The sequence below is a fragment of the Aptenodytes patagonicus genome, chromosome 3 (genome assembly GCF_965638725.1).
Source record: "Aptenodytes patagonicus chromosome 3, bAptPat1.pri.cur, whole genome shotgun sequence".
NCBI lineage: Eukaryota > Metazoa > Chordata > Aves > Sphenisciformes > Spheniscidae > Aptenodytes > Aptenodytes patagonicus.
Window position 1 is genome coordinate 119,514,907 of NC_134951.1, and position 14,410 is coordinate 119,529,316.

Sequence of the window (14,410 nt, forward strand, 5' to 3'; positions counted from 1 at the left end):
AAAGGAAATACTAGTACGCATCACAATTTTCTTTCAAACTTTAAAACATAAAGATTCCAAGGAAAGCTCAAAAACAAACTGAAAATGTTCTTACTGAAAATTCAGAAAAGATGTTGAAGGGTAGAAACACACATAATATAATTTAACATGTGAAGAAATCTGAACATTAAATCGTTCTCTGTCAGATGTTAAGACTCCGTGTTTCCAATCAAGTGCAGACAGAGGGCCAACAGCGGTTTTATAATGTAGTCACATACTGAGATAGAATCAGGCCAGGCATAGGACCAACTCCCTCGCTCCATTCAAATTCTCTCTCCACAAAAAGGAGGAGACCAAGTAATTTTAAGTAAAAATACAGCTCTTGGATCAGCCAGGTGCTTCCTTGACTGAGGACAGATATCTCAGCTGGGTCTTTAGTGGCCCAGTCTCATCCCCTGACCCCCTTTTTACATAGGCCAGGCACTTCTGTTTGAAAGATAGTGATAACCAATTAAAAAAAAAAAAAAAACAACAATCAATTAGTTCTAGCCAGTTTGTCCAGTCCATACCATTGAGTCATGGACCCTTCTACACCTCCACATGCACCGCCAAAGAGGAGTTCAACATAATCTGGATCTCCCTTGTTAACAGGGAAACATTTGAAAATTAGATAGACTTCATGACAAATATCTTTCTTCTTCAACAAAGACTCCAAAGCATTGGCTTTCAATGAACCCTACCACCACTTTCAGCCTTTCTTTTTTTAATTATCAATGTTAGCATAATGATATGGATCTACACAAGTTGTCAGACCATCTTTCTAGAAGGTAAGGAAATGGCATTTATTCAAGTTGTAATGATGGTGCAAAAGTACTATTCTTGGAATTAGCTACTTGTTCTACTTGTACAATTTTTAAAACTTGACCTCTCCCAATCTGTAGTTACTCCAAAAAAAATCTAAGCTTCATACACAATTTGAAAATTCTACACATAGCATATCATAGTGGCCAAAGAACAATACCTTCAATAACTGTAGCTGATCAAACGTGAGTTCTTTGACTGCAATCTCAAACAGTTCCAAAGGCTCCGTATCCAGTTTCTTTGAAGAGAAATAATACATAACTAAGCATTGGACAGGCTGCCCAGGGAAGTAGTTGAGTCACCATCCCTGGAGGTATTTAAAAGACATGTAGACGTGGCACTTAGGGACAAGGTTTAGCGGTGGACTTGGCAGTGTTAGGTTTACAGTTGGACTCAGTGATCTTAAAGGTCTCTTCCAACCTAAATGATTCTATGATCACTGAAAACTACAAAAAAGCCTACATGCTTTGAATATGGTAACATTAAAGGCAAGTAATTTTTTCTCTTTTATTGATAAAGATACAAGTGATATCTTATTATAGCAAGAGTAAGATGATCAGTTTTCAGGAGACAACACAGGCACTCAGAAGAATGAAACAAGTGTCAATTTGAAAAAAACCAGGATTTGGTCTTTCATGCAAGTCAGACACCTCAATGTTCTTTCTTCAGAAAAGGTTAGCACATTTATTCTGTAAAAACTTGATCAGTTAATGTATTCAGGAAAAAAGTTTGCAAGTAAAGAAATGCATTAAAAAATACTCCAAGGCAGCTCAATTATTGTCTATCCAATGTCTCAGAAACTAATAAAAAAAAGACAAGTGTCCTGGTAAAACTGAAACACGCATACCCTGCCCCCAAACTAAAGATCTGGTGTTGAAAAAATTCTGTCAATCCATTTTTCACTTCCCCTCTTCAATATAAAGACATTTTTACTCAACAATACTGATTCAATATACACTGAATATGCATTTCCCTTAGTCAAAGTTCCATTTCCACAACTGTTCAGAACCAAACTTCTTATAAATTGCAATATTGCAACAGGTGTGAGAATTTGATGACACAGACTTAGTGCCAAGAAGAAAGAGAGAACTTATCTTGCAGTCTGCTCTGCCATGCTATCTTTCTTTTCACTGCCAGAACTAGAAAGGAAGAAAACTAGAACAGAGTCCAACCTCTTTGTACTGCTGCTGAATGCAACTATTCTGGCCTCAGTGGAGAACATGCAACAGACCAGCACCTCAGTGGGTTTTTTTAGTCACCGGTCCTTATGCCTATGGTTCTCTCGATATTAAGGAGTGTCATGTCACTTTACTCCATGAAAACATTCAATTGTTATGCTTCATAAAACTTGGGTATTTAAGAGGTATTGTGATAGTCTGTTCAGAGCACCTTTTAAGGAATGCTTATCTGTACATACGAGTAACAGTACTGTTCACTGCTTCTTATGTTATAGTACTCTTGACGCTTACAGAAACAGCAGAAAAGAGTTTTTGGTTAAAAAAGAAGGAACAACAACTGCAACCTCATGAGGTAAGCAAGGAAAGGAACATGACACTTGCTTTCAGGAGCCATTTTCCTGCTCCTAGAACCTCTGTCTTCACTCCTTTCCTTCTGTTCCACTGAGCAATCCAAAAGCAGTTCTTCAGCCTCACTTACTGTCCCAACGAGACATGAAATATACTGTTTACCTCACAGTTAAAGGACAGAGCAAAATGCAGAAGTAAAAGGGTTAAAGAAAGTTAGAAAAACTAATGGAAGCCAAGCCATTTGTGGCTAATCAAACCCCCTAAATGACGGAGATCCCTGTTTCTTCCACTTTTCTGCTTTCCATCTACTGGCCACTACTGGGATACCAAACAAGATAGGCTTTGGTTTGACCTAAAGAGCATTTATGAGTACGTAACTGCTTAAGAGAAGTATACATTTAAGTATCAGCAGGAGTGAGAAATCATGCTGAGAATTACACTAACTGTCCCTCAAAAAAGAAACAACTAGAAGTTCTGACTCTGACAGTCTAAGAGAGTCCCAGAGGTGCTACTGAATATAGTGGAGTTGTCTGCATTTTTCTTCCAAACCATAAATTAAAAAAAACTAAAAAAATAACTACAATGTAGGCTTGAAGAGTCTCAAACCATGCATCTGAAATGCTGTTGCTACAACATCAAAAGGAAAAACTCAACTTCCCTGCTCTACTTTATACACACAGTAATGCTGCATATTTATTCCCTTTCCATCCCTTGATTCCCCAGAATTATTTCTATGAGAGCTTGGCATTTTAGTTTCTGGAATGGTTGCATTTAAAGATAAGATACAGATATCATCATCTTTACCTTTTTCATGGCCATGCAACATGTGAGATCGTGGTATACAATAGGCACATGATCTTTAGAAAGATGTACATCAAATTCCACATATGCTGCTCCCTACAGGAAATTGAAAAACACACAGAATAAAACAAAAACCAATTAACTATTTATGCACAAGGACTACAGAACTGCAGACAAGTTGCCAAGTATTCACAGGTCCTGGACATCAACCAGAAGTTGAATGCAACTGGCTATTACCAGTTTATTCATACTCAACAATGGATTAGAAATGAAAAAAAAAAAAATCATATGGGAAAGTATTTTAAATTACCATAATGCAGCTCTGATATATATATATATATATATATATATATATATATATATATATAAAACTTGCTTAATCTTGTAAACCCTCTAGTAACATTCAAGTACTGTAAACTTGATTTCAGAGAAAGGCTAAGATGATGTTTTTAAACACAGATGCCTTCGCGGTGCCCTTCCTCCCTCCTCCCCAACACCCCACCAAGAGACAAGTGATTGCTACAAATTGGCAAAGCTTTAGGGAGATATTCCATATACTGAGGAGCTTCTGCAGTCGCTAGTGAGTAACACAGTAGTAGCGTGTTATAACATGTGCAAGAGCAGAAATAGCTACATCCAGTATTCTCCTAGCCTTTACAACTGTATGTTATTTTCTGTGAAGCTTAAAAAGGAAGAAAGATCAAACGAGCTCTAAGTACAATCTTTTTGAAAAGAGGGAGAGCCGGAAAGACAGAAATAAACACACAGAAACAATTTTTTTTTACTTATTCTCACTGTCCGTAATTCATTCCTTTGAAAGGCCTCCAAGAATACTATTCATCAAATTATCATCCTGACTTGCTTACTCTTTTTCAATCAGTACAGAAAGAAAATAGGACAGGCTTTTTTCAGCCCTTTTCTCAGCAGAAATATTTTTAGAGTGGTGGCTTTCAGCCTTTTCTATCTGCAAATAATTGAAAGTACTTTTCTGGTGATGCTGCTGATGACTTCATAGTAAATTTCTGCTTCAATGCATACTTCTTGTGGGCTTTTTGAAAGCTGTCTATAAACCTGCAGCATCCACCCAGAAATGAAAAATTACTGTTCAAAAGGATCATTTAGTAGCTGCAGTTTTCTTTTGCTCTGCAGTCAGCCACTGTTCAAATTATACCCTGACTCCCAAACGAGAGAAAGCTTTCAGTATGACTCTTGGGGAGTACAGTACTCCAGAATCAGTAGCCAATAAGCATAATACTCTAGATGCTGCTCCCATCCCTTTAACAACTTCAAAAGATGTTTGGTAAGAATCTACATTAGTGAAGAAGTACCTGAAAAGGCTTAGGAACCCTACAAGTTAAGTGGCAGGTGATCTCACAGCAGCATCTTTACATAACTAACCACAGCTCTTCACTGTGAAAACAGGAGCTAGACAAGGAACCTCTGAATGTGCTTCTGACTCCAGCTACTCTGCTGCAGTGTCTCACTAGATTGTCTAGATCAATCTTATCACAGATCACTTCAGTGACCAAGATTATTGGAAGGAATAAAAGTGACCACCTCAATCACAGAATTTAATCACCTGAAGCTAGCTAGTATCTCCCAAATTGAAAGTCTCATCTTAGGATTTAAAGTCTTCATTGTAGCAAGCACTGAAACAAAGGATTGTTTTATTCTACCAGCTCAGCTCCCAAGTCTGATTTTTGGACACCAATTTTAGGTACTCAGCAGTTCCTGAGCGACACCTTTGCCACCTCAGACTATGCTGACAGACTCTAGCAGAGCTAAAATTTTATTCATTTGTTCAAAATTATTCCAACCCTATGTCTCTGCAGGGTTGAGATTAAAATTTTCCCTGTATTAGAACACCATCAGAACTTATTAGATCAAAGTTGGGTTTTTCTTGAGGAACTTAAGAATGAGAGTCTAATCTAGCTATTACTTCCCTTCCTATCTCTCAGGGAATTTCCACAGTGATTTGATGTAATTTTTTATCAGTTGAATTACCATTCGTTGTATTGAATCATGGAAATTAAGCACACAAGCCGAGCAAGTTTTAACTATACGGGTACTATGTGCGTGCAAATGTGCATACATACATGACTAGCAGCATTCCTCAGAGAGGCAATAGTGTTCTCTTGAACTTTAGCAAGTCTGAAATAACAGCAAAGAAAAAGGTTTTGTTAGATGCAGCATAGCACAGAAGTCCACTGAAACAACAGAAATACAAATCAGAAGTCTCTGTTTTACAGAACATCCACGTTTGATATTGAAGTGACTAAAATGATTATGGGTTGTAGCTTTTTATTTTAAACTGTCCACTTCCTCAACTGATGTCAGTGAAACTAAAATAACACACACCCCCAGATTAAAATGCAAATGAACTTACTTAGCTGTTGTTGTAGAATTTCCCGCTCCCCTATGTCCAACATCTAGAGTTGTTCTTGGTTTCCAATATTTTGCATATGAAGCCTTCATATCACAACTGTATCCCTGGATCGGCTTAATAATTATGTAGTCCACTACAAGAAAAATACCAAATGCTTCACATGTCAATAGATAATGGATGACTTCCAGTAAAGTTATCTACATCTGTTTGCATCAACTGTACCTCTAACTTTTCCAATTGTCTTCCTTGGATTTCTGCTCATAATAGCAAGTGTAAGAATTCCAGCACTCTTCCCAAGCTCTGCAATTGTGGATGACAGGAGGCAGGCAGAACCTACATGACCTGGGAGCGCATCACCTTGTACTACTTTCTCACCTAAATCTTCCTAAAAACAAAACAAACAAAAAACCAGAACACCTACTGTTATAGGTAGGTGAGAATGCTAAACAAACTCTTCTTTCTCATGGAAACCTTGCTCCTCAGGAAGATATATACAGAAATTTCTTGTGTGTTACAGAAAACATTGATTTCAGGCTAAAAATTGTTTAATATAACAGTGTGTTGCAAGTTATGATCAGGAATATGAAATTGTTGATGGACATCTAGGAAGTCATGTACATTTGTCTTTGAAAACTCTTAGATTTTCAGCTTTTCAGATCAAAGTTGCATGCGTAGAATAGTCTGTCTTCTAAAAAGCCCAAGTCATGTTTAGAACAAAGATGAACGGGAATAATATATATGCTTAATATAAGGTTATATTCATTTGCAGGGAAGGAAGAGGGCAACTAGCAAGCAGAACATATATTTCTTGACCATCATCAGGTTCAGGAACTATGTAGTCACCTTACAATTATGAACGTAAGTGATCTAAAGGTATTTTTAGACTGAAGAGAGAATGCTTAAAACTTTCTTCTGCATAAACAGTATGAAGAGACAAAAGTTGCTATTAAAAAGGACTTTGAATATTAAAATCTTTCAGAAAAAAATACAGTGCAAAACAACAGCTGTAGTAGTGAGAATCAGCAAGCACCCAGTTTTAATTTGCACTAGTCAGTGCAGAGAAATCTCTTTGTTTATAACTTAAAAAAATCAAGATCAAATAGTTGTAATTTAACTAGTTCATATACACATTGTTCAGATTAAAAAAGGATAAGCAAAACTGATCTCTGATAAAGGATAAAAATCAAGCCGACCTAACTACATGTAGTACCATACACCAAGATTTGAGTCTTATTTGTACTTCTAAATAAGCAGAAACTGCAAAGCTTTCCATGCCATACCAAGAAGACTCACAAAACCTTTCTGCAAAATGGGGCAGTAGCCAATAGCCTTGTGGCTTTGTTTACACAAGTCCAAAAGATCAAGAATATCAGGCAATAGCCCTATCCTAATAGTGAAACCTTCATGGTAATTAACTCCTTTAACTCCTGAAGGCAGACTGGAGTTGCTTCTTAGTGGTAAAGAGACATACCTCAAAAAAATCAAAGATTAATTCCAAGTTATCAGGCTCCATGGTTTGTATAGTGTATTCTATCCATCGGTCTGGCTGCAAAGCGTAGCCACAGTCTGGCTGAGAGTGTCGACATTTATATTCGTTGTTACTTATTAAGGAGAACTCCACAGTGTTTGCCATTTTCTGAGGGACAGTAGGGGATGTTTTCTCTTGGCCCTCTTCGTCATCATCATCTTCCTCTAGGCCTTCTAGAGTCAATTTTACTCTACTCAACCAGAAATACAAAACAAATGGTTAAGTCACAGGAGTGTCTTTGGAAATAACGAAGAATTAGAAAGAAGCTTGAGCAGAAGCTCATACAACAGCACAAGAATTCTTCTCAACACCACCATCTACAGTGTACACAGTGGGCCCTCACAAAAGGCAGAGTTTGCAACTGTTGTCTAAATCTTATTTTAGTCAGATTTAAGTGCTCAAGTCACTTCCAAAACTGGAACTTGGATAAATGTAAAAACTGTACTAATGGTCTGAGAAGCAGCACTCCACCAAACTAACGATCTGGGTTGCCAAACAGACAGCCTTTCTCCAGAGATTTATACCCATAATGCCAAAAGGCTAATGAAAAGCACTGAAAATAGCAGTAATCATCAAGATCAACACCTGAACGTTGGTGGCTGCTGATACAACTATAAGTCTCTCTGAACACCAATAAGGCAGATAAATGTATTCTATTAGACATAAACAAGATAGTCTGAAGTAATTAGTAAGTCCCTTGAGAAATCCTAAATGATCATTTAAAAGTAAACTGAATGCAATTTCTGAAAAATCCTGGACTGAGAAGAATAAGCCTCCCTAAGACTCAGAATTCATTTTACAGAGCAAACCTTCCAAACAGAATGAATTATGCCAGTGACGGAAGCATATATGAGTAATCCAAATCCCTTTCTGAATCATCTAAGCAACAGATGGGATAAAGAGTTATCATTTAGTTAGATGTCCATTCACTAGTAAAACTGAAGTTGTATTTCAAAGAAACAATTACAATCATAGAAATCCTTTACACTAAGTCCACATTCTTAATACCCTCATAAAAAAAGTCACAACACAGATGCTCCACAAACTTGAAAAATGACACTGCCATAGCAAGTGACAGTCACAAAAACTACCTAACTTTTTAGGCAGAACGTGGAAAACAGTATCTAATGAGTGCATCCAGCTTATCAAGTTTGGATTTCAACTGTCTAATTTAGACAAAGATCAGGCTTCAGAAATTGCTATCTCTCTACCTGCTGTAACACACAAGGAAAAATTGCAAAGCTCTAGAGAACAGGACGTAAGTATTAATTCTCACTGAAGAATGTTGTATTAAATAAACTTTCCCCTCATCAGAAGAGTTGGGGGAGGGGCGGCACGTGGGGGAAGGATAAAAATAATTTAAAAAAAAAATCAAGTGTCAGACCATCAAAATAAGGCACACAGTACAGAATTAACTCCCAGGTTAACTGAGTGATCTGTAAATAACTTTGATAGTGGTGTGCTGGAAGTTGCTCATATGTTACAAGCTCAAAATCTGGTTTCTAGCAATTGAATACAAAATTGTTTGGTTTGGTTTTGGTTTTTTTAAATGTTTTCCATCAAAGAAAAACAGGGAACCACAATCCTTTCCAAACAAGAAGATGGATTGTATGCAAGATTAGGAGTGGGAGAAATACTGTTAGTCTGTCAAAGGATCTGAGCACTCCTGCTCCCCTCTTTCCCATTGGTAAGAGTAACACATGGCTAACATACTACCTAAAAATTGCTGCTGTGAAAAAGCACTTTTTCTGAGGATTGTTAGTAGCAACAATCATCATGCATTCAGAGATGTGTCAGGCTCTAGTTAAGGAGGAAAGGTTTTTATACATCTCAACTCTTCCCTCCCCCCCAAAAAAAAAAGACCGTGAAAGATACAGAAAACAAGCTTACACCACACAGTACAACGATATGTGCTGGGATAAAGCTTGGCAACCACAGAGCTCAAAAAAAAAAACCAAACCCAAAACCAACCCCAAAAAACCACCCAACCAACCACCACATGCAGGAAGGAAAGGGGCCGGGGGCAGGGTGGGGGGAAGAGGGGCAGGGAAGAGAGAGCAAGCTCCAGATCCCAGAAATTCAAGAGGGGAAGGAGATCAAACACTCAGGGCAATAGCACAGTCCTCAAAACATCAGGACTAAGATACCCATTTCTGTCAGTCAACTGTATAGTTATAATAATGCCTGCTTTTTGAGACACCTCTACAGATAAAAAACATCAAACTGACCTAAACAGCAACAGAAGTGATTAGAGAATGCTGTTATCTCCACCATCGATGTTGACTGGAAATCTGTAATGCCAGTGGAGTATTAACTATATATTAAATGGAAAGGGCTGTTTACTTTGGTAAGGAGAAAAAGTAGTAAGCAACAAAAAAACAGGAAGCCTTCTCCCTTTCCTTTCCCCCAACTTCCACTTCCATTCTGCTCTTTTCAAGAAGTTAAGAGAAAAGAACAAAGATGAAAACTCTCTGAAAAGTAACAGCAGAGAACTACTTCAGAACACTACAGTTCCAGCCAAGAAGCAGGAAACACCAAGGCAAGTATGGAATAAGTATTTGTGAAAGACACCTGTTACCTACTGCTTAACTTGTGCTATCACATCTGCTTTATACATATTTAGTAGCTTAATAACTATCAGAAAAGCAAGAACCAAAAAGTATTAAGTCAGCAGTGAAACTAGAACAGTTTTGACTGTTTGTCTTCCCTTGTTGAAACAGAAGAAACTCTTTTCACACTACATTAATAATAAAATGAGGTAACTGAAACACACCACTGATTTAACGTTAGCACCGTATTTTTACAAAGTGCCTAAATACTTGGAAATTGGCCTGATAGTACACCCCTATTAGCAACCCAAAATTAATTGAAAGGCTACATTAATTAAGAAAAAAAGAATCACTAGTATTGACAATTAACATCAGATAAATTGCAAACTGAGATGAGCAGGCTCTTACCTAAACCTTGATGTTTTGAATTTCTTCTTCGATATCACTACAGGTGGTTTCTCAGAATAATGCAGACGTAATCTTATTTCTGTTTGACAAGTCAGCCACCCAGCATCCACAGTTTCAATACCATCTATCAAAAATTAAACAAAAAGTAGAAGACACTTTAATAACTTATTTTAGGGAAATCTAGACAGTTTAACATACAAAATATAAATACAGTTCCTCTGACACCATCTTCCAGACAATCCTCCTTATCACCGGCCTTATTCAATAATATTTCCAGAGCAATTGTTGAGTACATCCTTTCACCTGTCTTTTCTGAACTACCCAGAATAAACAACAGATACTGCAGTTGTTTGCTGGCTTTTAAGGAGATTAAATAGGAACAATGATCCTCACCAGATTCATGTCTAAACTGTCTGCAGGAGAGCACTAAGTATTCCAGTGTTAATTTTATTCATGGAATCAAGGGCTAAGTTAAGTCTCCAAAGGCAGACATAACATTCCCTTGTCCTGGGATCTCCCAACACATGGAGTAACACTGACAAAAACTCTGAAGATTCATAAGCAACTTGAGACTCCCTGTTTCTATTGAGATACAGGTGTCAAATTAGCTTATCATAATCAATGCCAGTAAAGCAGTGTAAGTCTGCAGGACAGGATATAGCAACAGATATGATGGGGAATCAAAGCATGGAGGAGAATCCTCAACCTCACCACCAGGACAAGGAAAGCCTACAAGCAGGATGGCCAGAAAGCCCAAGCTGCCAGACCAGGTGCTGAAGCAGACCCTGCAGTTTTGAAGAGTTCCTAGCAAAACGTATCATTCGATAAGGATATGAAGAAAAATGAAAGAGCTTTAAGACAAGATGTATGAGACCTGACAAAGAGTTATCTCAGGCACCACAGGATTGAGCTTTAAGTGACAGGTGGGTTAGAACTGCCAAAAGTGAGACATACGCACACAAAAAGAACATGAGGTTTGAGCTTATGAGAGGTTTTGGCAGTTACGTGCCTAACTGAAGAGGCAGATTGTGTACATTTAGTGTAAGTGATAATATTTTTCTAGGCACAAAGAGTTTTTTCTAAGGCCAGGTTTTAAGAGAAAGCTAATATTCTATTCTGTATTTCCAAAAAATACATGCTCATGATCTAAAGTTTGCAAATTTCAACCTTTAACACCAGCACACTGACAATATTTCAACTCTTCCTAGCAGTCTTTTATTAACACTAGAAGGGATTTCCGCCTGAGTGTGAATTCACAAATGCTGGATATAAAAATAACCATATAAGCAGAGAAAACAATCACTTACAGGCAAGTCCTGTCACAACTAACTTAGTATTTCAAATATTTTTTCAACTACAACACTTAATCTTGTTAAAATTAAATACATGGTAAAGAGTGAAGGTCAATATATCTCACTTACTACGGATTCCAAAGTATCCATCATCAATTGTAATTTCATTTTCTAGAATTAAAAGGAGGGGAAAAGAATGAAAGAAACTAATTAGTATTCACATTATAAAAAATCATTGCCAAGTTAGATTAATCTACTTTTCCACTTCACTTCTAAAAAGTATATCTAATTAAAACGTAGGAAAACTGAAACAGACAAAGAATAAACATGTTTACTGCAACCTTCTATAAAGCTTTTTCCCAATTTATGCTTTTTCTTAGTTTCTGCAAGAAAAACCAAATCAACACACAAGATGCCATGTTTTACCTGAAGTAATCTGAACTGAGAAAAGCAAGAAGGTTGCATAATTTCCTAGTTTGCTGCAGTATTTTGCTGATAATATCTACATCCTACTATGATCTAAGATGCTTTTCTTGTTAGTGTCAAAGACATTAAAGTTTCTTGCAAACATACAAGAAAACTGCTTCTAAATCAAGTTAGTCACAATTAAAATGCTTATTCTGCCCAGGTGACAGAAACCAACCTAGGATGAAATATTCAAAACACTCATTTCACACTTACTTTTATCCTCACCCTCTCCAAAGTTTTAATAACTGAAATCTTAAGACACTAAGTAAATTCACCAGCATTAACAGAATTGCAGTAGTCTAAACAAACTGTAAGTTTCTTAAAACATAAATCTTAACAAAATTTTGTCTCTACAGCCATTAATCCCATTTTTTTCCTAAGAATCATGGGCCTGCCCTCAATTTTTAATAACCACAGGCAACAATTTAGGATCATAATGACCAAGTGCTAACATCCTGGTTTTGATGCATTTTCTTAAAGACTGCTTATGAAGCATTGAGTATTACTGGGGGGAGGGGGGGGAATCCTAACTGTTTGGAATGAAGTTATCCAAATTTAGAGATAGTCTAGACCCTAACAGAGGGTAGGCTGCTTCGTTAATCAGTTACTGAAAAATACAGAAACATAATCTTGTTACAGGAATAGAAACACTTAACTAATTCAATTGAAATAAAAAAAAAAATAAAGGGGGGGAGGGAAACGTGATCATGGTACTACTCATGATTAACAAACAGTTTCTTTAATACCAGCTTCTTTCTAAAAGACATTTTTTCAATATATCAGAAGGTATTTAATAGATGTAAACTCCTAAGCGTAGAGGAAATAACATTTTGCATATCCTAGGAAAGACAGCGCATGAAACATGCCATCCCGTAGCAGCAGAAGAGATCTAAATTACAAGCTACATTCAAAGGTTATTTCAGTCACTCTTAAAAACCAAACTTTTCCCCTGTTCAGAAAAGCATTAGGAACTTGTATGCGAGTCTGCATGCCACCTTTTCTTCCAGCAAAATAAATTACTGCTAAATTGCCGAGTAAATAAGCCCATTCGTGGTTTTATTTACATTAATCCATTTACTTAAAGAAGCCTAATTAAGAATTTTTGCTTTAAAATTTTACTAATGAAATAGTAGTTAAATAAAAACAGCAGTGACTTCACACCCTCCCCCTCCCCACATTTTCTCTGAAAAAAATTATATGGATCCTTAGTCTCAAAGAATTAAACTTACAGAAAATTATTACAATTCCAAATTAATAAAAAAAAAACAACCCACGTAATCTTAAGGATGGCAGCAAAGAATTTCACATCCACTCCATTTTTAAGCCACTTATTTATATATCTATTTTGAGAGTAAGGCCCATGTTGTGCAAAGAAAAAGTTTATACCTCCAACACATTAATACATTTAACTATTTTAAAACTGTAGTTATCAATCCCTCTAAACCAATGTGCAGCATATTAGCAATCTTATGCATATGCCTCAAACAGATGCAGTTGATGCCCATACCTAAAGGGGTAATTGATCGTGGTTGTAGATGAGTCTCCCACGTGTGAACTATGACTTCGCAGGGACCATCGATAGTCTGTAATTTAAAAGTTAAATGTCTGCAATAATTTCTTTTATTATATCTGATTTTCTACCCGTGAAGCTGTTTGGGATGGTTGTGAACTAAACTTACAGATTTAAGAAAAAAAGAAGAAAGAGAAGGAGAGGGGGATAGAGAAGAGAGAATGAAAAAGAAAACAGATCAGGCTTGTTTCTTACCCCTGCAACTGCTGATGATGCTATCTGATGTGTTGGGTACACATATGACAAAACTTGTGACAAAGTCTGACAGGGTGGCGAAGTTACATGGAATTATTAAATCTTTACTGCTTACAGCTACTCTGCTGGACTACTTTAATTTCCTTCTCATACAAAAACAACAAAGTGTCTCTGAACTCATTAAGCATGCTTGCTTTTTTCTTAAGATACTAAAGCAACAATTTATGAAAAAACATATCCCACATCTCTAATTCCAAACAGCACTCATCATCTACTCATGCACTTAACAGTTGCAGGGGTAGGTTCTCCCTCAAAATTTGCTTGACTAATTCAAAGTCTATAAAACACACTTATTTTAGTTGTGGTACAGAAGAGCAAATTATTTACCATCTAATTAAAACATAAATACTTGGAATTTTGCTGCCTCAGAAGGAAAAAGACACTGATACTACCCAATTGGCCAGCAGTGAAGCCCCTGCAGTCTATTCCATTTGGAGCAGGATAAATTAGATTCTCTCACCAAAAAAAGATTACTGTCCCTTAAAAGACTACATTTGTTGACAAACATGGCGAAGACTCAGATAGATAATCAGAACAATAACTCAATCTCTTCTCTCAGAACAATTTAAGTTTGAAATAGCTTTCTAGGTTAAAGCTTTCAGGTAACCACTGGCTAGCAACAGAAAGAATATGCCTGATTCCCAGCTCAGTCACCCTAAGAAGTTTCCCTTAACATTGCGTGGTTGTTACTATCAGTCATAAGAACCACTATCAAATAGCTGTAGAGTTTGTCATTTTGGTGTTTTGGGCCTAAGTAATTCTTATTTCCAAAAAGACTTGCTACAAT

At 36.8% G+C, this 14,410-nt stretch overlaps 1 protein-coding gene across 8 annotated transcripts in view; it reads right to left on the minus strand.

The window, feature by feature from the left end:
* GPCPD1 (glycerophosphocholine phosphodiesterase 1) overlaps window positions 1-14,410 on the minus strand; it is a 49,051-nt gene that overhangs the window by 14,337 nt on the left and 20,304 nt on the right. For 7 of the 8 annotated variants that reach the window (XM_076334935.1, XM_076334936.1, XM_076334938.1 and 4 more), the window contains exons 5-13: window positions 13,306-13,381; window positions 11,460-11,501; window positions 10,039-10,162; window positions 7,025-7,271; window positions 5,776-5,938; window positions 5,554-5,686; window positions 5,264-5,318; window positions 3,171-3,263; window positions 1,001-1,078 (exon numbers count right to left, since the gene is read on the minus strand). In XM_076334935.1, coding sequence (XP_076191050.1) covers window positions 1,001-1,078; window positions 3,171-3,263; window positions 5,264-5,318; window positions 5,554-5,686; window positions 5,776-5,938; window positions 7,025-7,271; window positions 10,039-10,162; window positions 11,460-11,501; window positions 13,306-13,381 — 1,011 coding nt within the window. The remainder of the gene's footprint in view (window positions 1-1,000; window positions 1,079-3,170; window positions 3,264-5,263; window positions 5,319-5,553; window positions 5,687-5,775; window positions 5,939-7,024; window positions 7,272-10,038; window positions 10,163-11,459; window positions 11,502-13,305; window positions 13,382-14,410) is intronic. The other variant, XM_076334942.1, reaches the window with a different exon arrangement.